General features: G+C 33.7%; 1 protein-coding gene across 1 annotated transcript in view; it reads right to left on the reverse strand.

The window, feature by feature from the left end:
- Positions 1-8,531, reverse strand: part of Meox2 (mesenchyme homeobox 2) — a 64,856-nt gene extending 56,325 nt beyond the window's left edge. The window contains exon 1 of the mRNA XM_046463658.2: positions 7,688-8,531. Within this exon, the coding sequence (XP_046319614.1) occupies positions 7,688-8,201 (514 nt within the window). The 5' untranslated portion in view covers positions 8,202-8,531. The remainder of the gene's footprint in view (positions 1-7,687) is intronic.
- Between the last annotated feature and the right edge of the window lie 17,688 nt (positions 8,532-26,219).

Genomic DNA, 26,219 nt, shown 5'->3' on the forward strand with positions numbered 1-26,219 from the left:
CTGATGGTTCTTCAACTGTGAAAGCCATTTGCTACATTACCGATGTCCCACAAAATCAAAGCTAAGTTTTACCCCTTAGTTCCAAGTTTTGAATGACACAATTCTATTTTTCTAAACCATGTGTTTTAGCTACCAAACAAATCAATAATTTGCAAAATTTATTTTATATCCACTGTTCATTTGATAAGAGTCATTGCCCATTTTATTTTAATTTTTCAATTACTAAGAATATGCCTCAGTTTAGTTTACTAGTTATTCAGGCAGCTATGAATAATTATCCAAATGTTGACTATGCAGTCCAGACAGTGCAAGAAGCCGCCTTCACAGACACTGAATACGTTTCACCACTGCAAATAACTATCACTTTGCAAAAATTAGTTTTTATTTGGGTGTCATTTCTGGCAAAGCTTTAAGGCTATATTTTCAAAGAGTAAAATTCCAGGACTTTAAAATTCAACTGGCATCTGCCAACTTAAGTTGGACTCTCCTGTACATTTCCGCAAAGCCTGCAAGATGACTTCATCTTAATTATTTTCTTGCCCACAGTCATGCAAGACAAACTAGGTTTTTTTTTGTTTGTTTTCTGTTTGTTTGTTTGTTTGTTTTTTAGCATTATGGGAATCTCTTGAATTGTGCAGAGAATAATGAGGAAAACAGAAAAACAAAAGAAAAAAAAAACTGCAGGGGACTTGGCAGGTTGGACTTTTACAACTATCATTGATTACCAGCTCAGCCTCTAGACTCTCCACACAGCTCTACATGCTTCAAGCTTAATATTTTATTTGTAAGTGGAACATTTAACATCATATTACAGCATTTAGTGTGGATGCTCTGATTCACTTGTACTATTAGAAATTCTGCTTCAAATTCTGTCTATTAATATACATACACTTTCTATATACCTATACATTAAGACTTTATGTAAATGCACTGATTTAACATATGCTTTAAGTATAGCTGCCACATCCTAGCTAATTAAGCACCAGCCCTCTTATCTATTCTTTGCAACTTACAAAAACTAAAAACTATGAAAAGGGATCACCTCATATTTCATAATTTCAAACAATAGCCTAGGCAAACTGCAATTACCAAATTAAAGGCCTCTTAAAAAGTTCATGAAAACAAATGATACAGTATTGAAATATAGTTGCAATACCCACACCAAATTTATTTTATAAAATTTTGAAGAGCAACAAGTTTTGAATTAGAAGTTTTAATCAAAACCTAGAGTTTTCACAACTATGAGTCATTACGTAGTAAACATATTATATTTTCGATGAAAGTAAAAATTCCAAAGATTTAAGAATTAAGTTACTTATATACACAAGCATCTTAGAATCATTATTTTAAGTAAATGCTAAATTTTTAAATGCCATAGCAGAAATATCATGTGAAATGAATATAGCATATAAATTTTTAAAATCTATCAAGTATAGAGAAAGCAAAGTGATCATTTTAAAGTCTTTTTTTCCTGTCTTTCACAAAAATCTATTTATGAATGTGTAGATATAACATAGATTTTACCTGATCATTCTTGCTCATATGTGAACAGAAGAGGCCAATGAACATACACAATACTTTTGGAATCCGTAAAAACCAAAATATCAATACAAAGTACAAAATTTATAGAGAACAATATGCATAATTGCAGAAATACTATATTGCTGTGGAAAATACAACATTATAAATGAAGATTTCACTAGCAATGAAATACTTTTTATTGTGTATTTAAGTTTTCAAAAGTAGAGACAATTTATAATTAATTCAAACTCTCACTACATAACTTTCTGTTAATTTAGTAAAACATATGTCAAAAGGTTTCAAATAGAAAAGCTTATTCAGAGATATAAAAATAATATCTGAGACTTGAACAGATAGATCAGTAGCTATGTTATTGATTAGCTTGTATGATAAAATACCATGTAACACAACTTTCTTAAAGGGAAGTAAATTCACTATATATTTAGACCTTAAGTGAAATAAAGGAGAATATTAAAGAAAAGGGCATCAGTTTTAGATTAATTCTGCCTTAAAATATGTAGGCAAATTGAAGGTTGAAACCTCAATGAACTTTTATCATTGTGAGTTTTACTACCTAAAATATTCCATAAGGTTTTCTGCAATTGGATTTTGAACCTCATAGTGACTCTGATTTAGGATTAGTGAAAAGCTCTACATCCAACTATCCTGTATGCTGTTACTCCTTCTTGACTTGGGGGCTTCTGTTCAATACAACTTTTCAAAGAAGTAGTGATAAGGGCACAATAACAAAAAATAGGGAAATGTCAGTATTTCAACCTTTACATCCTTTACAAAACAACAACAAAATTTATATATATATATATATATATATATATATATATATATTATATATATATATATATATATTATATATATATATATATATATATAATTCATATATAAAATTATATATGAATCAGGGAACTTTATTTATGATTAAAACATAATATATAGAAACAAATTGAAATAAAATATGTTGTCACGTATGTTAAATAGGAAATACATCTTACCTACCTATTTCTAATTTGTGGACTTTGATCTTGGTTTATGTTTATTTCTTCCTTACATACTTACTTTTTTCTCTTTATACTTTTAACCACTGCAGTTGTTCACCAATACCATAAGCCAAGAAATGTAATTTAACTGGCCAGTCAAGAGTTAGTCCTTCTTATTTTATGATTATAATTCAGGGAGAAAAATGCTATTGTTGATAGTCTTACTTCACATGATAACTTCACTCACAGATGTGTTATTAGTATAAAAAAAGCTAATTGAAAAGTTTGAAGGAAATTGAAAATTTAAGACCCAGAAATTTGGGAGTGATAAAACATCTATAACTATTAACAAATTCTAATGTAATTTATTTTCTATTGTTTTCCATCCTTATCATTGATTTATCATAGATAATTACAATTCTTATAGCAATGCTTGAAAAAAAGGTATGTTCCAAAATTTTAGATATAAATCAATGAAGCAAATACATTCTAAAACTAAAATCTGTTACTGTATTATATTGTTTTTCTCACTTGAAATGAAAATCTAAATAGTACACCTAACTTTGTTTTATGTTTCAAGCTGCCCCTTTAAACATAATAAATGAATAAAATCATCCACACAAAGCAAATTACCATGTCAAGTACATGTAATAGAATCATAAATAGGAATTTTACTTTACATAAATCAACTGTTAATTCATTCATAGGTTGACATTTTTCAATGAAAAAGATTAAATCTTCCATTGGATATGGAATTAGTGTCCCAAATTTCCCCAATTCTAGAGAGAGAATAGATCCTTTCTGCTGTTTCATTTTTATTTAAAATCAATTTCTTCAAGTGATCAGGTCTTATAATAAACATTATAACATTACATTCCAGCACTAGGATGAAGTATCTGTTTTCAAACACAGAAGGAAAAATGCAGAAATGATTAAAATGTTCTTCTTCTTCTTTTTTTTTTTTTTTCAGTTCCTTAGTAGGAATCAGCTTACAAGGGGCCAACATAATGGTTTCAACTGATAATTACTATAAAACAACAGTTAACATTTTAAATAGTTACTGTTGGGTTTCTAATCTGAGTGAAAGCTTGTGTATTACCTTGCCTTACTTTAATGGTTTTCCTTTTCAAATAAACTATAAAGAGGTTTACGAAGAACTGGGAGCTAGTCCTGTTAGTCCTGTGTATATTTGCTTTCTTCCTTCCATTCATTGCTTACATTCAACCTTGAACCACTTCATTCTAAATGAATTTCTGCTCTTGACTTTTGAGTGTAGTCATCTATGAACACTCATGTTAGGTCAATGATACCTAGAATAATAATAATAACAACAACAATAATTATAGCAATTACTATTATTAGTATAATTACTATTAATATCAGGTCACAACTTTAGAATGTTCACACCTAAAATTAAGCTAACATCCATAAAAAATAATAAAATGTTATTCTATATTCCATACCTTTATGTCATTTATATTGTCAATATTCTCCTGTAGTTTTCAAGATCCAGCAAACTAGTTTTTATTTTAATACAAATAAGGAAAAGCCATAATATAGTAACACAGACATGAATAAAAAAGTTACATTTTTTTCCCTCAAAAAAACCATGATAACTGAAATAGCTAGGAAAATTTACACTACAATACCTGAAATAGTTTGAGTAAGACATTACTCTGGGTTTAACTTCCAGAATATTAAATATAATATTTGCTTGTCATTTGGTATACAAGCATGTACACATACATGGAAAACAAATGGTTCATGATCTAGCGACTATAAATAAAATATTTGCCATTTTATAAGAATATAATTATGATTCAAAACCTAGTAAAATACACCTCTCCAAATAATTGCTTGCCTATCCTCCCCTATTTTTTGGATATGTTTGATTTTTTTTAAATAAAATATATGCTTACTTTTTAAAAAAATAATTCAAATAGAAAATATTTACATATTTATGTTGTATATTGCCTACCTGAAAGCTAAAGTTACTTTAGTTAATTTTGGTTATTTTAAATGAAAGTGGGCAATTTATACCTACCACTGCATTGCTTAGAGAACAATCTAATGTAATTGAAGCCAAGTAATTCACACTGTTTATAGACATTTTTCAGAATCACCTGCTTTGTACTGATTGTTTTAAGTATAGTTGTAAAGTTTTGTTTTTTAAGAGTCCCTTTGAAGATGTCGCAGATGTTGGCTTTACTAATAATACTGGAAAGCATAGCAGGCTAAAAGTTACAAAAATGTTTAACACTTATAAAAACTAATGGTGTACTTTCCTATTAAACTTGGTTATTTTCAATTGTCAATAAACTATAATGGAAGACCAAAGTCTATAAATGCTTGCTTCTAAACCACTAAGCATTTTAAGTTTGTATATGTGTTTGAGTTTGTTCATGTGTGTTTGTGGAAGGAAAATGCGTATAAATACATACTGAAAAATGTTATAAATTTTAAGTTTAGCACTAGTAGTAAGGATAAAAATGTAGGTTTATAAATATTTCAGTCATTCATCAATATTTTCTGGCACTAAAAATTCTATTAGAACTTAAAGTAATGAATAAATACACATGTAGTCTGGGTATTAGATACAGGTATTCAGAATTCTGGTTCCAACTTTACCTTAGATTTACGTATAGCACTAACTCTCAACTACAAGTACCAGTAATTATAAATTGCCTGACAAAATCAAATGACCTCTACTATGTATGTTTTAATTTTCATCTAATACAATTTTAAATTGCAAAGTTTCAAAATTAATTTAATTTTTAGAACTACTGAAATATTAAAACCATGCTATAAGTAATGAGATATATGCTAATGTACCAGAATCATAATAATCTTTTATGTTGCTTTAGTTTCTATTAGATCAAGATCCTTATAGTACTATAAATAAAATAATTTGAACATAAATTGTGAATTACCAGATGCAATATCATTGCAGGAGAAAAATATTTTAAATTCAAACTTATCTAGTGTTCTGATAAATATTAACTCAGACATTGAAATTGGCAAGTTGAATTTTATTTTCAACAAGTTTACAGTACATAGATTTAACCAGAAACTTTTGTGGTACTTGCTTTTTGTTAGTCAAACATTCTTTCAAAATATCCTTCAAAGAAAAAACTCATTCTAAGTCCTCAGTGATTTTGTCTTGTTATGCAGCTGATACAAATTTTTATTTTTGTTTGTTTTTCCAGTACCCTACTTATCCACTTCAATTATAAAACTAAGGTTTATTTTGTTATTGTTTTATTTTCCAATGATGAAGGGGGATGGTAATTAACTATTTTTAAATGAAAATTTTTATTAAAATAATTTAAGGGCGTAAGTTCTGGAATCCCACTTTCTCTGTTTCCCCCAACCAGAAGTAACACGCTTGTATGAAAATTATTTTTGCCCTAAGAAACTTAAGGGCATTGATTCAGTTCAGAAAGCATAAGGAACAATCCATCACATAGGTTCCTCATTGCAGAAAGTAAAATGAACAGTAAGACTTTCCAGTAATTTTAAAAGTACTCTGACTAACCTGCACTGAGATATGTGTACCCAAATGACTCATCTTCAATGCCCAGTCTGTGAAATGCTCACTGCATTCTAAAATTTACTTTTTTCTAATGATAATGGAAACATTTATCCTATGATTAGCCTTTCAACTCATTGTCTTAAGAGAATTACATTTATAGTTAGTAAAATCCATAAAAGTGAGTGATAAAGCTGGTAACTTTGTTAGATATAAACTAATTTGTGAGGGAGCATTAAAAGTTCACCCCTGACCTTTGAAAATAGAAGTTAGATTTTGAGACCTTGACAGAAGCATCCATTCCAATCGAACACTAAAGAACAATTGATGCCATCGCTACAATGTAATATGAAATAGCTCAGTTATTGTTACTCATAAAGCATCTTAGCTAAAGTTTTATAGAGAATAAACATTTTTCAATTTTTCAAACTAATACCTGAGATTATCTTTTAGGACTAGTGACACAATTGCTCAAAAAAAAAAAAAAATCAAGCATTGTAAAATGACACCTTCCAAAAAGATGGAATTCAGGTTGCTCTATAGCCACGGCAGAAAACTCACTACTTCTTCCCTTATAAACTATCTTTTAACAGTTGTATGATAGAGATAGCTAAGGGCTTAGAAGAGTTGTCTGGAAAACTTTCAGTTCCTCAGGATCCTTAAAATCTACTCGGTAAAACAGCACCTTCAGACACCAGAGTTCAAGGAGGTTCTGAGGAGTCTGCTCAATTTATTCGCTTATAGATCAGTGCTCTGGCGCACACGCTAGCATATCACCTTTAAGCCAGAAGTGAACCAGCACTACCCAAGTTGCTGTTTGCTTCTCGGTACTTGTCCAGATATCGTCCAATTGAGAGAGGATTTTATTTTCTACTTTTGAAACTCGGATTCTTTTTTTTTTAGAAGATTAACACCACACAAACATGAACTGTGATTAAGAATGGTCTTTCCTCAAGACCACCCTAAGCATCTATTTATTAACAATTCTCTGAAGCATTCCTTGAACACTAAATTCCTAGATAATGTCTTCTTTCCTCCGCGAAAAGGAATATTTTACCATTTGGAAGAGGTTGCTATTTAAAGAACTCTAAAATCAGAATATTGAAAAAAAAAATACTAAAACTTTTTTTTCTCATGCACTCTGCCAAGTTCCACTACAAGTTCCAAACATTGTGCAATAATTTGGAAATCCAGTTAACGATGGGAAAAATCAAGCCACTCGGAGTCGGGAATGTGTAAGCAAAAAGTCAAGGAGCAGCACCCCGCACGCACGCCAGCCCAACAGACGCCGCATCCCAGGGCACACACCCCTCCAGGCGTGTGTGTCTGATGGACTGTCATGCTTCGCAATCGATTTCACATACTGTCGCTAGCCCTTTTTACACAACCTTCTGGTAAACTAGTTTGGGATCTTGGAAAGCTTAGTGCTGCTGGCCATGTATGTGTTACCCTCAGGAAAACACGTGCCTCCAAATAACCGAACCAAAGCTGCACCGCCGGATTTAGCCACCGGGAGCCAGAGGGCAAGACTTTTCTCATCTTCCCAGTCCTCTCACAGTAGTGCGAGAATCTTTCCTGGCATCTCCCCGCCCCCTTTCCAAATGGCATGCACTCTCTAGAAGGGTGCTCTGCACGCTCTTACCTGAACTGTCGCTTTTCCTCTTGCCGCCACTTCTCTTTTCCGCCTCCGCGGGTGACAATGCTTGGCGGCCGTAGTCCCCAGGAGCACACGCGGCCCCGGTAGGAGTGCTGGAGCCCAAGCTGGAAGAGTTGGAACACAAGACCGGCGGGCTGCTCCCCAGCTCCGGCGGCCCTCCGGAATCAGGCTGGAGGCAGAGGCTGTGCCGAGCCGCACTCGGTGGGGAGGACATCTGCGGGAGGTGCCAGTTGGTTTGCAGAGCCTGATGCTGCTGCTGCTGATGGTGGTGGTGGTGATGGTGGTGGTGGTGGTGGTGCCCCCTGTGATGCTGGCTAGCAAACATTCCCTCCTCGTTGGGGTATCCTGCGATTATGCAAGACGAGGAAGAAGTAGAAAGTTCGGGGTAGGACATATGGTCAGATCTTCCATGGAGGGCAAGAGAGGACTGAGAGAATGCGTGCAAGCCCTGCGCTGTGGCGTGCGGGCTGCGCAAGCAGCCAAAGAGCGGGTGTTCCATAGCATGCAAGTTTTGGAATCCAGGCAGAAGACTTCAGGATGGTTCCAAACACCACCACCCTCTGTCACTTTTCACTGGAAATCGTGTGACTTTTTCCCCCTTCAAAAGTAATAGCCTCTCGCTTTTCTGCAGAGCTTGGATAATCCCGGTCCTGAGCCCTAGCGGCCAGTCTCCTTTACATATAAACACTCGGACCTGGAGAAGCTTCCCTCTGAGCAGCTCAGATGTCAAGAGTGGGAGCAGTTGAAGCCAAAAGAAGGTGGTCCCAGAGAACTGCATTCAGCGGGAAATGACTCTGAGAGGTTATAAATAGAGTGTAATGTGAGCTGGGGGCTGGCTTAGGAGCCCAGCGCTGACCACATGCAAACTCCCTCCAAAACTCCTGCTCAGTCTGCGCCACCACGCGCTCTCACTTCCACTTCGCATAGCTTGCTGGACAGACGCCGCACGTCCACGCCGGCCCAACCCAGTCAGCGTCCAGGACTACACGCCGCGCGGGCGCCTAAATCCCGCCGGAGCTGGCAGCGGCCCCGCGCCTCAGGCTCAGGCGGCCCCCTCTCCAACCATGCACCTAGTTTGCTACCCATTCACTTGTCCCAGAAAATGCGATTTGTTAGTGCTGCTTATGAACTGTCACCTGCAGGAAAGCTAAGCGTGCGCCTAGCTCTTGAGGAGCACGGAAGACGTGAACAGAGCTGGTTTGGCGCACGCTCTGAAGTTTTTCAAACTTTGTATCTCCCTCTTCTCTGAGCTCAGAGACGCACCTATCTTTTCAACGCTAGTGTCTATAGATGGGTTGTTAAAGAGCTGGGACTCCAAGTCAAAGTTATGTACGAACGGATGGCAAAGGGAAGTTCTCTAAACGGAAAGGAGAGGAAACTGGCGGGAAAGCGTAAGGGCAAAGAAAGTTGTGGACATCAATGCCCCGCATCCTCACGTGCGATGCTAAGGGGTGTCCCCTTTCCTGGACCTTACAGACCTTACTCCACTTTTCTGATCTCTCTCAGTTTCCTAGCCACTTGTCTACCAAATTTTCCCGGCTCAAAATTATTTCAAAGCAATTTCATCCCTGTCACATGAGAAATGTAGATCGCACGCATATTTCAAACCTCACTTTCTTCAGTAACACCTCATTTCTTTCCAGTAGTTCACCTTCTCTTCCTTAAAAAAAATAAAATAAAATAAAATAACTAATCGCACTCCTTCCCACCACCACTGTTCCATTTACTGAGAAAGATTACACTTCAATACCCACCAGAATTTGCTAGCTCTTCAGGTCGCCCTGGTTAAAATTTGCATCCCTGAAAAAGGGAGTTAGAAAATTTGCCACCAGTGAATTTGTGAAAGCGGGGACTGGGGCTTCTTATAGCCACTTGCTTGCGGTCTGCTGGGGGCAGAATCCTTTACACACAAAAAGCAGCAGCACCTAATGAGACGCAGGAACAGCCAGGTTCTGTTGGGAAGTGTCACATCAGGAGAATATCTGCAGTCACCTATCCTGCTTGGACCCTGAATGTGCCACCAGCAGTGTTGCCCCGTTATTTTCATTGTCTCAGGTGTCCAGAGGATGGTGACCGGGTCTTTGAAGTTGGTAATGGGATTAATGGGCACAGCAAACTGGGCTAGACATCTGGTCTGAATTAGAAAAAAGTATTGATTAATCTTGGAAGGGTGTCCCTAAGGCAGAAACTTTCCCCTTGCCCAGCCCCTCCAGCTTCAGCCTGACTCCCTTTTCAAAAGTTTAAGGAGTGCTCCAGAATAGTGGCTTCGAAATAAACCTTCACATCCACGTAAAAGATAGAATTGTTTCCCATTTCTTAGAGGTGGGGTGGAGTGGGGTTGATCAGGAATTCTGAGATTTGTAAGTGCTGCTTTCTTTAACGGAAATTGAGCCCTATTTTGAGGGAAATTAGTTTTGCAGACTTCGTTTAAAAAAAAAAGAAAGAACTAAAACTTTTGCTCACCAGCTGCTCAACTCCTCAGTCTGGGTCTGAGCTGGGACCTGCAGCAAGCTTTTTGACGGTAAGACTTTTTGCTGATATTTGGGGAATCTAATATTGCTTTAGATTTTGAAAGGGGGTGTGGGGGTTGTTCTTTACTTTGCAAATTTTAGGGGTTTAACACTGAAGGATGGCGTTCAGAACTTACATCTTAAAAATATTTATTCCTGCCACTCCCCACGCCCTTGGCTCTTTAAAAATAAAGGGGGAGGGTATTCCTCCAATATCGTAGGAATAGGTTTTGGATTTTCATTGTGTTTATGGTTTCAATATGTGTTCTGATATTAAAAGTTGAAGTACAAAGAGTAACACTAAACTTCCCTAACTCCTGTAGCTACTCTATGGCTTCGGGGTAAAAACTTTAAGTTTTTATTCAAACTAAAATTTAGGCAACCACCTCAATATACATAACCAGAAATATTTACATAGTACAATGCTGTCAGCTAGAGGCAAGGCAGAAAGTGTTAGACAAGATTAACTAAAAATAGACTTCATCTGCAGACATCAGTAAAAAAACATTCATAATGGTTCTTTAAATTTGCATTACATGTGTTTAAAAGAAGTTAATTAATAAATTAATGAATTTGAATTAACCAGTGAGTTGTAGGTAACTAGCAACAAGCAAACAAAAGCTTTAATCTCCAGGAGCTGTCACTTCTTGAATCAACCCAGGGAATGGACTAGCTTTTTTTTTTTTTTTTTTCATTTACTGCATCAGATGTTAACAATGTGTCTAGAAATTTCTCCACAACCTACCTCAGTCCATCAACTTCTGTGAGACCAGCAATATGGGAAGGAAAAAAATGAAAGAGAAAAGAGTTAGAAAAAAAAAATCACTTCCAAAGTCATGCAATTAAAATAAAGCTAGTAAGAAAGACTTTTTAATTGAAGACACAAGATATTTAATATCAATAAAAATTATGAAGTCCAGATTTCTAATAGAAAGTATAAAATAAACAAAATGTTATTTGGATGGGGAAAAAGTGATACACAGAAAAAAGAAGTGAACGGGAGGATTTGTTGCCTTTCAGAATTAAATGTGACTTTAAAATTTTCTCTGTATTTCTAAATATGTGTTAATTATTCCATACTTTAAAAAATCTCATTTATTAGAATATTTGTAATAAGGTAGAATACTGGTGTTTTATTCTGTAGGCCACTGAGGTTTGTTTTTTTTTAATATAATAAGAGAGAAAAAAAAATCCTCATAGTTCCTATAATAGCCACTTCAGTGTTTGTGTCTATAAAATTCAATGGCAAAAGATGTCTTTTCAGTAATTATATTAAAGATGAATGGTAAAAGTTACAACAATTATAAAAAACTGTATAAGTCATTTTAAACTATTGATGACATAGTATTTATGCTATATCTACAATATATTAAATGTCCTGAGGAAAATATTATATCAATGTCAACATACTATGCAAAGTTTTAATATCAAATAGCCCATTACAAAGAGACTGATTATATGAAAATGTAAGCTAATTATCTTGTGGAGGATACTTGACCAAAATTATTTTAAATACATTAAGTTCTTTAAACTTTTTAAGTATGTATACCTATTGTTTCCTTCACTTAAAAGAAATGAGATTCAATAGTAAAAACTGAGATAAAACTCACACACACACACACAAAACTATTTTAAGAGGGATTAAACATATCAAACATTCCAAAAGTTTAACATAAAATCTTATTTCAATCTTTATGATGATTCTTTTAAAAGATGTCATTCTTCTGTACACCTGTAATTTGATATGAGTATCAAAATATTTAAAATTAAACTCATTAAAAGTATATTTTGCATTTTATTTGATACATACACTTTAGTAATATAATCATAATACATGAATTTAAGTGTGGATGAATAAGTTTTAACTGGAATTTTTCTCTGAAACTTTGTATATAGAAATATTATTTCTACTATATTTTCACAAGAAATACTGATATGTCCTTTAGTTATTTTGAAATTAAGAATTTTGATGATATATTCATATATGCTAAGTAGTCAAGGGTGATTTATGTGATTTATGATGTACTCCATTTTATATCTGTGTTTTCCAAGAAATTATGCATTATAAAATTTCATGAACAAATCTACTATTATGCTGGATACTAATGCAAGCAATCTACTGATTCCATATACTATTACAGGTTATTGAAATGTTACTGTTTTTACATAATACTAATTGGTGCTTTTATGATAAAATTTGTTACATTTCTACATATGTTAAAAGAATGCTTAAACATTACCTCTGAAGTGTGAAGCAGTACACAACATATTTGCTTCCTGGTTTCCATTTCTTTTTAAATTTAGATTTATGATTTCTTTCAGAAATTGGTGGTTTTCTTCAATTGAAGTACCTCATAGTAAATGTAACTATACTAAACCCTAAATATAACTCTGCCTTAAGCAATGATATATAAAAATTACAACATTTTAAAAGACAATGTTCAGAAAACCAGCATGTTATGACTGATAAAATTAAAAGATTAATTAGAAATTCAAAATATATTCAATCATCCATAATTCAATTGCCTTCCACATGCATTTTTAAAGTTTATAAAGTCATAATAATTTTTTCTTTTTCTTTCTCTTTTATCCTGTGAAGTGTTAAAATCAGGAAGACATTGATTACTTCTCAGATTTCAAAAATTTTAACTATTTTTTTCCACCTGCTCAAAATCCAGTTACTGGACAGTTAATTTATAATGATGTAATTGGGAAAGGACTATGCTAAATTCCTACATTTTCACCTTGTAAGTTGTTTATATTGACAAACATGGGTGTTTTCAAAATCTCATAGTTGCAAATTGCCTCTTTTCCATATATAAATGGAGGTATACAATGACTCTAATACAGATAGTTCTATAAAAAAACACTATACATTACATCATATATTCTCTACCAAAACTCTTAACAATTACATTTCTGCATGCCATAAAAAGTATTGCTGTGTTTTTAAATGGATTAGATTTAGAATGAGTTCATAAATCTCAGAGAACAAAAATTCAATTGATACTAAAGATGGGAATTCTAGATAAAATTTTACTCTTCTGTTTTAAGTTTTCAACTTGAAGAGCTTAGCATTATTGAAGTCATTTTAGTAGTATGTTATGCTATTCTTTTGTAATTTTATTTATCAGACTTCATCAATTTTTAGAATGTTTTATTTTTAAAGTGGCTTTTTCCCTTTTAGCCTGGGTTTATGATTTGAATTACTAAAACCTCTAGTGTAGCTGTGTTAGTATAGTTCCCCTAAAATATTTAATTGGACAATCTACTTTTATATGACTCAAACTCAGCAAAGAAACCCAGTTGCCTTTAATGTCAACATTTTTTGCTTTATTCTTAAAAACATTTCTGTCATATCATATAACAAATGAGATAAAAAGGCCAAATATATGATGTCTTTTTAAAATTTTCTGAGTTTAATATTAGTACCTCAATTTAGCTTAGGTTGTTTTCTTTTAAATATTTATTTTTTTTAGTTATAGGTGGACACAATCCCTTTGTGTGTGTGTGTATATATATATATATTTGGTATGGTGCTGAGGATTGAACCCAGTGTCTCATGCATACTAAGTGAGCACACTACCTCTGAGCCACAACCCCAGCCAATAGGTTAGATTATTTTTTAAAAGAAGTGATATGGAATATATTATATAGGTCAATAGCCATATGAAAAAGAGTCAAAACAAGAATTAAGATGATTAAATGACGACTTTTTACTTATGTTTTGGTTGACTTAAGTAATAAGAAAGATTATAGGAGATCAGAATAGACTAAAGGAAAACCAGAAGAGACTGTTTAGCAGGTAGAAAAAACAGAATGTAAGATAACTTTAATGATGTGAGAAATAATTTATATTTGTCAATATAAATATGTAAATCATAAGCCACATAAACTATAATAACTGCAAAAAAATCCAGGTGCATATCTTGATTTAACTGGAATTTTGTAACCTGAAGCTTATTGTCATCAAATTTTTTCTAAATGTTATTTATTTTTTAGAGGATTATTTGTGCTAACTTGGGATAACAGTATGTAATAGGGAATAAACTGGTTTTAAATACCTGTCAGTAGCTGAATGAAAAAAAAAAGTATGGGGTCAACTGTACCCTAAGTGCTTCAAAGCACAAATAAGACATTTTGGGTTGTACCTGGGCCCTTGAACTCCTTTCTTGGACCAACAGGAAACAATTATTTTCACCCACAAAGGATACAGACCTGTAAACCCAATAAAATTTTCTCTATACTAACGTTGAGAGGGGTAAATATTAAATAAATCTTTTTCAACACTTAAAGGGACTTGTAAAGATTCTTCTCCAGCTGGAAGAATCTTTTGCAGGGCCTTTCCCCCAGAATCCGAGTTTCCCTGTAATCTCTGTGTTATAATTTTCTGCCTTGATCCAGCTTCACATTTCAAATTCTTGATAATGTAAATAACCAAAGGACAGGAAAATAGAACAGTGACTGAAAATAAGTTAAAACGTGCTGGAATACTTTGTGATTAAAATACAATAAAGTTTAATAATGATGTTGAAAGAGGCCTGAGTATGGCAAGTGAGTAATGGGAAACCTGACAGTTCTTTCCTCTGATTTAGAGCATCTGCAGTGATCTGTGGCAGCATTTCTCTAAATACCTTACTAATGATGATTACTGTGCTGGTTACAGTGAGGTTAATGTTTCTATGAAGACATACACAAGGTCAAATTAAATAAAGGTGGTCCATAATTGGATATCATAACACCTGTATTTATTGCCAATAACTTTATTAATATTCCCTGATTTGATAAAGACAGGGAAGTAAAAATAGGACAATTATAACCTTCTAGGACAATTGCTTCATTTTTTTTCCTTCATTTTACTTATCATCTAGGGGCTAGTGGTACCTTTTTAAAAGCTTATGAGATGCTTGATCCCCTCCAAATCTTGTATTTATAGTCACTTTCACATTCTACACTGTACAGTTAATGATGCAATTAGATCAGAGTCAGAGACTGAGTCCCATTGACGTTTTACGGTAAGATCTTCCAGTGTGTGGCATGCCATTATCTAATACACCCTTCCACAACAGCTGGCTCAGGCTTAGCATTTTCCAAACACAAAGACAAACACAAAACTATAAAACTCTGCAAAAACCTCCACTATTTTATATGGAGTGACAAAGCTTAGAAGAGATATGAAGAAGCACATAGAAGCTTGTAAATGTCACACACTGAAAATCCAAGGGTGTTGAGTTAGTTGCTGGTGTTCCTCTTTCTGTAACAGTATTAAACACTTGCCAATCTACACACAGTTCTGTGACATAGACACCATTTTTCTTCAATAGCAGTTGTTAAATCACTATCATCTGCCACTTATGCCAAATATAACATAGTTATGGCTAAAACAAAAAGTGAATTAGATCCTTACACTCGACTAGCAATTACAATGATAAAAAAAAAAATTATTACTAAATTCCAATTCCAGGTTACTAAGACTCATGTCAGTCTCTCTACATAGCATGATTGATAACTCTATTGCTCAAGTCAGAAGTAGGAATTCATTTTTATAAAGCCCCTACTTCCTTCTCCACTCCCACTACATGACATCCATCATTAAGAAGAGTATTCTCAATCATAGCTCTTTAATATTCATTAGTTTACTCCTCTCCATCACGAACAGCAGTAATTTATTGGAGCCTTCATTTTTCTCCCTTGAATTACACAGTCATTCCATGGTATTCTACCTGCCTAGAATATTGATCCATCTCCCAGAGGCAGAATGGAGAGTTGGTTTGAATCTCAGCTCTATCACTTTCTAATTCTGTGAGCGTATTCATTTGTTAACTCAAAAGATATTAAAATACAGCTAGGATGTAGAATGCATGAGGCCTGGGATTCAATTATCAGTACTGCAAAAATATACATATGTGTACATTAACCAACAGAATATATCAGTATTATTAATGTATATATTAATAACATAATGAAAAAATTAGATAGTGTTATGTGCACGCCTATCATGATATCTAATATAATCTCAAATGTTGAATAAATTAGGTTACATTTTAAGCCATGCTGCCCTTATGTGGTATTTAAGTACTTGAATATTGACTATTCCAAATTAAGATTCACCTAAAGATTAAAGTGCATACCAGATTTCAAAAAGGTGTTGTGAAATTAATGAAGTTTTACATCAATTACATGTTAGAATTATCATTGGATACATAGAGCTAAGTAAAGTATTATCTAAATTAATTTTTTTCTTTTTTATATTTTTGGTATAACCACTAGAACATTTAAGATGACATGTGTAGCTGACATTATACTTCTCTTGGACAGTGCTAAGTTAGAGGATGTCATTTAACTTTTTTTACTCGTTTATTCCCTCCCTTGCAAATAGGTACCAAATTACATATAGGTCTGTCAAAATGATGTAGGACCTGAAATCTTTCTGTAAGTTGATCCTCTTGACCCCATGATTAGAAGCTTCACAATGTGGTACCACACCTGGAAACCTCCAGAGCAAGATCTCAAGGAAACACAGGAAATTCCTGGGAACAGCAAAACATCCTACTTGAAGACATTGAGTTATTCCTCTGTGTATCAGGAGCATCATTGTTAATTAACTGTTCATGTGCTTGAAAGAGTTTGCTTGGCAATGGCCTTTGTGAAGAAAGAACAGTGAGGTGTATTATTCAGGATGCACTGGATAATGCTGTCACAATGTGTTAAGCTAGACCTCTTATTGCCTTAGCAAATGTTTAGTTCTTATTCCTGCAAATGCTGGTGCAAGATGGTTGGCTCTCCAGACAGCAGTTGATCTTGTGAATTAGTCATCTCAGCATGTTTCTCCAAGAGACCACAGCAGGGGAATCGAGAAGGGGAGGGTCACATACTTGATCTTATATATTCTGATGCAGAAGTGATAGGTGTTATTTCTGCTCACAGCTCCTGGGCCTGAACAGTCATGTATAATTTCAAAAGGACTAGAAAATACTCTGGAGCATATGCTACTTGGTGAGTAGCAAATGTCTCTATTATATCAAGCTATGATAAACTTTGAATTTGCTTCTAACAGATATAGTTCACACCACTAAATTACATATCTTGAATCTTCTTTGAATCCTATGTTGGTATTTTCTAGAATAGTATCTAACATAGAGTAAGCATTCAATAAATATGCTCAAAAGACCATTTAGATCTTCAATTTTCACTTTATCATGAAATTTTTGTTACCATGCATCCACTGTTACCACATCAGGAATGTGTAACTGCAAATACAACTGCAAAGAAATTTTACCTGATAAGATACTCATTCTGCCTTCAATATTTTTAGTTTTATTTGGATGAGGGTTTTTTGGTTTTGGTTTTGATTGCGGGGGGTAGGGGGTGGTGGTGGTGTGCATGTGTGTGTAGAAATTTTGGCTTTGTTTTCTTCTCTAGAGAAGGGTTTCATTCTCAATCCTCATTGGCATTAGAACAACAGTTGTGTACATATGCAGTGACAATGGTTCAAATTCTTTGGGGAATCTGCCAGGAAGTGTCTGACATCAAGTTATACCACCAATGTCTATTTGTGTAAATCATATTTATAACTTTCAAGTGTGATATTTTATTTTTGATGAATTCTGTAGGTTCTGTAAGAGTTCCTTGCATGAACTGTGAAGAGGAGACCTTGAATTGTGTCTCGTCACTATCACTTTGATTGTGACCAAGTTAATTAATATTTTTGTGTTTAGGTTTCCTCATCTTTCAAATAAAGATATCTATTTATATTGCTTCATATTGCTAATTATATTATATATAATTCAAATGATGTATTTCATATGTGTGTCTATAGTATTCTTAATATGGTCATTTTTATGAACATTATCATTATCCATCCTCTGGCCCACATTCTGTCTAAAATGAAGTCACCTTCTGTATAAAACAAGCTGGTAAGAAAATTTTGGAATATTTATTTGTATCTATTCATTCCCCATTTTCCCCAATAAACACTAATATCTTGAGAATTCCTGTCTAAGATATAGATACAACATAAATATATATTGAATGAGTAAATAATGTTCTAATGACAAATGTAACTTTAGTATCTCAACATTTTAATATAAATCAGATGTTTAGATTGCACATATTTCAGTTGACTTTTCTACTTGTTTCAAATTAAGATCAAAAAAATTGTCAGCATGTAAAATCTTGAATGTGGAATGAATAATAAAAATATTTCATGTGACCAAAAGAAGCTATATGCCATTGCTTTATCTATAGCAATTTTGGAAAGAATTTATAATGGCATTTGATGTTTTGATTTGGGGATTTATTAGACATTAGTTTTAAAATAAACAGTCCTTTAACAACAGAGGTTTAGTTGCATAATATCTACTAGACTAACCCTGCCCACAATCTAGAATTATATGCAACTCTTTTAATTGAAATAATGAAATTTACTAACAATGAAGTAAAATACCCCTCAAATATCACAAAATTTTACATTAAATATCTAATTATATATCAGGGTGATTTATATAGTGAATATGTGTCATGCTAAAAAATAATCTAACTATATGCTTGGTACTGATTAAAATGGGTTTTATTTTTATAATTGAATTGCTTCCTAGGTCCAGAATGGTATCGTGGGGATTTATAGTAAAATTTGATGAAACAAAATTGTGTCAAATAAAGACATAAAGGCATTCTAAATCAGTGGCTCTCAAAAATTAATTATCACCAGAACCACCTCTGATATTCCTTTTTCTTTGAGAACACTCATTATAGAACACAACTGTGTAAAGTACACAGTGAGAAGCAGAGCTGTCATGATGGATGTAGGTAAAGGGAACCAGGTATCACTTGCTCAATGTACTCTTCTTACCCACTGCCAACTCTGGTGGCAGGGACAAAAAAACAAATAGATCGTGGATGCAACCTGAAAACCATAATCACTGTGATACTTGCAAAATGCCCTATCTATGTTTTCTTGGTCGATTAATTCACATTTGATGGGCACACTCTTGGGGAAAATATTTGAGCAACCATATTTTCCTTTATTTTGTCTGCAAGTATCTAGTCATCAATTCTTTCACATTTTCTGTGTGTTTTTTTTTTTGTTTGTTTGTTTTTGTTTTTAAATACTGGAAATGGAACCAAGGATTTCACACATTAGGCTAATGCTGTACCACTGAGTTATCTCCCCTTTTTTACTTTTTATTTTGAGACAGGGTCTCACTAGGTTGCCCAGGCTGATCTCAAACTTCCTAAACTCCTACCCACTTCCCAAGTAGTTGAGATTATAGGTCTGGGTCATCATGCCCAGCTCTAAGTATTTGGGAATTTTTTTCATATATAAAACTAAATTGACAAAAATTATGGGTGTAGAAATACTTTTAGTGTGAAATTTATTGTCATATCTCTGTCCTTATCAAAAGTCAAAACTAAAATTAAAAAAAAAACTTTGTGAAGAACATCTCTGTAATGTTTGAAAAGCAAAATACTACCTAATACAATCTTTTTTAAAAAAAATCTAATATCATGGAATTCACAGCTAGAAAAATACATTTCTTTTAAAAAGGGAAGTAAAGGGCATGAATTATTATATTATCAGAGTTATACAAAAGTACATACAAGAGGAAGTGAGGGGAAGGGGAAAAATAATATAAGGGGGACAAACGAATGTCAGTAGAGGGAGCAGAGAGAGAAGAGGGGAGGGGAGGGGAGGGGAGGGGAGGGGGGATAGTAGAGGATAGGAAAGGCAGCAGAATACAACAGACACTAGTATGGCAATATGTAAATCAATGGATGTGTAACTGGTGAACATCGATGTAGCAGTGTCCCTGTAGCATGCTCTTTTTAGGTCTTTAGGGAATATCTGTATATGGGGTAAAAATGGGAGCTCATAACCCACTTGAATCAAATTGTGAAATATGATATATCAAGAACTATGTAATGTTTTGAACAGCCAACAATAAAAAATTAAAAAAAAATATTATCAATAAAGATATATATATATATATATATATATATATATATATATAAAACCAAAAACTATGAAATTACTGAAACATTACAATAAACATGCAAGGAGATAGCATTTTCTACCCATAAATGTAATAAAAATTTAAAAATTGATTGTGATGATAAGGATTTAGAAAAATAATAAATCTTATTCACCATCAAGAATAATTTAATTAGAATGGATTTCCAACAGAAAATTACAGTCAGTAAAATTCTAAATTTAATTCAGTGATTCAGGATGAATTGACTGAAAGTGTTATTCAAAGTGACATGAATTTTTTTTATTGTCATTATTTGTTTGGAGGGATTAATGGGTATTTGTATTATTTTCTAAAATATTTCAAATTTTACTATAAATTTTTGTAATGAATATATGCACTTCGTTATCAAGAAAGTGAAACTGTATTTCTAAAAAATTAAAAACTATCCTATGAAGTAGAAAAACTTTCTGAGTTGAGGAAACTTTTCATGTATTGAATAGGTCCATTATGTGTAGACAGAATCATATAAAATTATTGATTGGCTGGCAGCTGTGTGAAATGCATTATCATTGCTGAATCATTGTCTTAGAAACTGTTGTTCCTCTTTTTAAATAATACCACTCTAAACTACACTGTTGTGCAATCTCCAGTTCCCATGTGAAAGATTCAATTGTCTTCCTTTGCAGACAGGTAAAGCATGTGGAGTGTATTACAACTAGACCAAAGTCTGCACTCACTGCTTGGTAGCCTTTCAAGTAGAAACTAAGGTGTTCTCTTAGACAAATACAGTACTTAATGGTTTGAATTATGGTAAATTTGAAACCGATTCTTCTCCCACATGTGAAAATAGAGATTGGGTGAGATATTTTTTCCCCCCAACAGCAGACTTTAATCTTTAGAGGGTCAGAACAGTAGAAGGTGTTCTCATATTAAGGAATGACAAGGAAAAGTTCAGAGTACAACATGACACCTTCTATTGTGTAGGAGGCATGAGCTGCTGCAGGGTTAAAGGGAAAGTTCACAGTTTCAGAGTTTTGAGATTTTTCACAGTAAATCTCAAAAAGGATTGACGGTGTTTCCTTTTCTTCCAAGTTGGTATCATTGTGCAAAATACATTTTATTTAACTAACAAGGCAAAAATAAGTACATTTGAATTTCCAACATATAAGCAAAGAAATGTTTTTTTCTTACCTAATACAGGATATATTGCATGACAATTTAAGTTTTAGTGGTAGTAAAACAATTCTACCTCCTCCTTCCCCTTCTCCGCTCATTTTCCTCCCCCCCCCCCCCCCCCCACACACACTCTTCATTGATGTCATTAATATCAAAATATTCTTCACACAATAAGATCTGAAACTATGGTAAAAATTCATTGAAATGTAAAATTGAAAACAATTTGTGTTATTATTTAGATATGGTTTAAGGATACACTCCCAAAATTACATATGTTGGAGGCCTGATCCTCAGGGTGGTGCTATTGGGATATGGTGAGATCTTTAAGAGGTGAGAAATAGTTCGAGGTCCTTTGGTAGATTGGGGACCTGCCCTTGGAGGTGATTTTCAGACCCCAGATTCTCTGGCTTCCTGTTTCAAGGTGTAATGTCAGAACTGGGGAATGCAGTTGAGTGGTAGAACAAGCTTGCTTAATATGTAAGAGGTCCTGGGTTCAATCCCCTAATACAGAATAAAACAATCAAGATTTGATCTTTTCTCCACACATGTTCCCACCATGATGTGATACAGCCAAGAGGGCCCTCACCAAAGCTGAGCTGATGCCAGTGCCATGCTCTGGATCTCCAAAACTGTGACAAACTTCTTTTCTTTATAAAGCTAGTGTGTCTTAGGTATTTTGTTAGACTAAAACAAAATGAAATTGATACAACTTAGATGGAAGGGAATTCAGAGCTCATTTTAATCAAATGTAATGAGCATTTTCTCCTTATTCTGGGATGAGTATTATACATTTACTAAGCAAATATTTCTGTTCTCATTCCTCTATGATTTCCTTATCATATAACATTCTTTATTTACACAGAAGGATTCATAGATCATTGAAGCAAAAGAAGTGCAGCAATGGAATTTGTTCTTATTACATTCCCTATTATCCTGAAGTGGCTGGCTTGATAAATGCTGGAATAACATTTGGAAGACTTGGTTACAGTGTTGGCTATGTGGCAAAAACTCGCAGGACTAGTGCAAGATTCTCTGGGGGTTGTTATGCTCTGAATCAGCATCCAGTGTATGTGATGTTTCTCTTACAGCCAAGGTTCATTTGATCAAGAATTCAAGGGTAGAAGTGGCAATGGCATCATTCACTTTTATCCCTAGTGACCCATTAACACAAGTTTTGTGTCCTTTTCCCATAACTTTATGTTATACTTGCTTGGAGACCTTAGTTCCAGAAGGAAATATGTTTCTGCCAGTAGGCATAAGAATGACTCCATGGCCACCTAGTGACTTTGGGCTTCTTGTGCCTCTGAGTCAACTGGCAAAGAAGAGGATTTATGGTGCTGGCTGGGATGATAGATCCGAGCTATCAAGAAGGGATTGGATGCCTACTCTACAATGGAGGTAAGAAGAGTATGCCCAGAATGGAGGAGATCCTTTAAGGCAACTCATGATTTTCATGCCCTGTGATCAAGGTCAATTGAAACTATAATATCCTGATAGAGACAGGATTATTAAAGGACATATGCTTCTGGAATAAAAGTTTGGGTTATCCCACCAGCTAAAGAACCAGGACCAATTGAGGTGTTTGTAGAAGGCAAATGGAATACAAATGAATTGTTAAAAATATCAGCTATGAGCTTCTTTCTTGACCAGTAACAGATAAAGGAACATAATTGTAATGAGCATTTTCTCCTTATTCTGGGATGAGTATTATACATTTACTAAGCAAATATCTCTGTTCTCATTCCTCTATGATTTCCTTATCATATAACATAAGTGGTTGGCTCTATATAATTATTTAAATATTACAAATTTTATATCCTACTATCTTGGTTTCAGGGTATCAAGAGAAGAGTAAGCGTCTCTCAAGGTTGTTCTTCTCTTCTTGGGAAGATATTAACTTTTAATTGCATGCAGGGTAGTTGTATTAGTTTAGGCAAATTATGAACCTATTATTTTCTTCATTTGGAAACTAAGTGTGATCTGAAGAAATGCATATGGGTGTCAAGTTGGGAAGGGGTGGATTTGTGATGGTTGATTTCCTGTCAATCCAATTCAACCAAGATGCTCAGATAGCCAGTAAAAAAAAAAAAAAAAAAAAAAAAAAAATTGTTTCTGAGTGTGTCTGTTAGGGTGCTTGGGGAGAGATTAGCGTTTGAATCAGTAGACTGAATAAAGATATAATGAAATGATAGTTTACAGGATGTTGTTTATCACAAATGCCCACAGTTTTTTTAACATAAGAGTTTTTGACATTTGCATAATGAACAAATTACTTTAACCATGTGCCATAAAAGAAAATTATGCTTTTGGTCAGAATATACTAATACCAAGTACAGTTTATTTAGTAACATAAAATTAAAACCACTTTTTCTATTTTTGAACACAAGTATTACTGCTTTATTTGAGAGATAATATACATATAAACCATGTGTACCCTACTACTTTTTTAAGGCAAATCATACAAATCATAGAGTCAATTTTAATAGCTTGACTTTTAAAGTGAAAAATTCAGGTTAAAAGTATTAAATAATTTACCTTAAAATAAAATATATTTGTATACATTTATAAAAGGAGGATAAATGCTTACTTCAATATGACTTAAGTTTATAGATTCTTATATTTGTAAGCATTTGGTTTTACTGTTTCTTTTCTGAAATGAGTAACAAATGGATATTAGTACAGATGGTTTCCTCTGGTTTATTTTTTTCTGTTGAACCTCATCATTTTATTTAAAAAATGTAATTTTTATATGAATAATTACTAAAACATTTCATATTTTTATGATAACTTTAGTTACTAAACACTAATTCACATTTGCTAAAAATTAATCAACTAAGATTTCAAGTCCAATAAGACCTGATGAAATGTGATGGCAGCTCCAAGGAAGTGCTTAGTCATAAAGAGAGCACTTTCAAAGTACAGAGAAAAGCCTTTCCTGAGGAAACTTGCTGCATTTTTAGGCAGACAAGATTTACACATACGAAGCAGCTAGATAACAATTGAAGGAGAGAGAAAAGAGAAATTGACTCTATTAAGAATATTAGAATATCATGTAGAGGCTCTGTCAGAAGATAAAACAGCATAAATTTGAAGGGTGGTTGAAATTTTACTTATGGCAAATGCTTCTGACTTGCTTAGAGCATCAAATTCAGTAAGAATTGTTGTTTATATCTTGAGATCAAAAGAGTAGTGATTGATGACCACAAAGTACATCCTGGTGGGCTAGGAGAATTTTATTTATTTGACAGAATTTGAAACATCAAAAAGGATCCATCTTAGGAAGGTGGTGTTATTTAAAAAGCATGAAATTTCAGCTAATGGTTCTATATTGAATGTACCCTTACATTTGATGAATTGGAACTTGAATAAGAAACAAGGACAAAAACGATTTTTGGAACCAGAGCTATGAGATGGTATGAAGGGAAATAATACAAAGACAATGCTTTATTTCTGAGTTAGAAAGAGAAGGATAAAAAGCTATGAGGAAGTCTCCTCAGAGAAGTGATTAGAGAAGAAAAGGCAAGCAAACAGTATTTTGAGTAAGACAAATTTTAGAAGTGGGTGATGAACATTTTCAAGTAGAGTACAGATATTTTGGAGCATTATATTTGAGAAAAGACCCAGAAAAGCACGTGATGAGGTGTACTGAGAAGGTTACATCAGAGCAGCAGGGGACCCAGAGTGCAGCAGGCAAGGTGGAGAGGAGTGCAGTGATGGTCAGAAATTTAGATGTGACTAGGAAAAAAAATTATTGCGGTATCTGAAGGAGAGGCAAAGAGTAGAAGTATTTTGCTGTTGTTTGTTTTCTGAGAAAGATTCAATCATTATGAAATTTAAGCATGAGGGAGGAAACTAATAATCATGTTGCTCTTCCTTAGTATGTCTCCAGGCTCAATATTTATTGAGTGGATAATTGAGAAACAGCTGGAAAGACAATAATTATGGAAACAAGAATATATGGGGAAGACAGGGTGAATACAAGTGAAGCAGCTAGATAATTATTCAGACATAAATGATGAAGATATTCTTCTGTAATTCATGGAAACTTTAAAAAGTGTACAAATCATATCATTTCTATATATTAGGATGAGATTGTAGAATTTTGCATGATTATCACTTTGTTATTAAAGGTGAATTTGTAGAATTTTGATTATCACTTGGATATTAAAGATAATATATTGCTTGCCGGTCTTGGTTTCTTTTTTTATGTTTTTTTTTTTTTGTACTCAGCATTTTACAGATGTTTGAGCTTTATATGCAATATTTTCTTTGTGTGTCTGTAATAAAATCTACAATAAGTAATATAATCAATAGTAAAAAAATATAATTACTAAATTTTATAATGTCGTAATGCATTAAAAATATGGGCATGAGCTGGGCATAGTGGCACATGCATATAATCCCAACGATTTGGGAGGCTAAAGCAGGAAGATTGTGAGTTCAAAGCTAGTCTCAACAACCTAGTGAAGCCTTCAGCAACTTAGTGAAATCCTGTCTCTAAATAAAAATTTTTTAGGGACTAGGGTTGTGGCTCAGGGGTAGAGTGCTCTCCTAGTATGTGCGAGGCCTTGGGTTCAGTCCTAAGCACCACATAAAAATAAATAGACAAGGGGCTGGGGATGTGGCTCAAGCGGTAGTGCGCTAGCCTGGCATGCACAGGGCACTGGGTTCTATACTCAGCACCACATAAAATAAAGATGTTGTGTCCACTGAAAAACTGAAAAATAAATATTAAAAAATTCTCTCTCTCTCTTAAAAAAATTAAAAAAATTAGACAACAGTAAAAAAAAATAAAATAAATTTAAGGGTTGGAGACATGGCTCAGGAGCAAAGTGCCCTGAGTTCAATCCCTGGTGCCAA

Source organism: Marmota monax, unplaced genomic scaffold (genome assembly GCF_021218885.2).
Source record: "Marmota monax isolate L192 unplaced genomic scaffold, Marmota_monax_Labrador192_F-V1.1 WCK01_AAM20220418_F8-fsc00057, whole genome shotgun sequence".
NCBI classification, from domain to species: Eukaryota; Metazoa; Chordata; class Mammalia; order Rodentia; family Sciuridae; genus Marmota; species Marmota monax.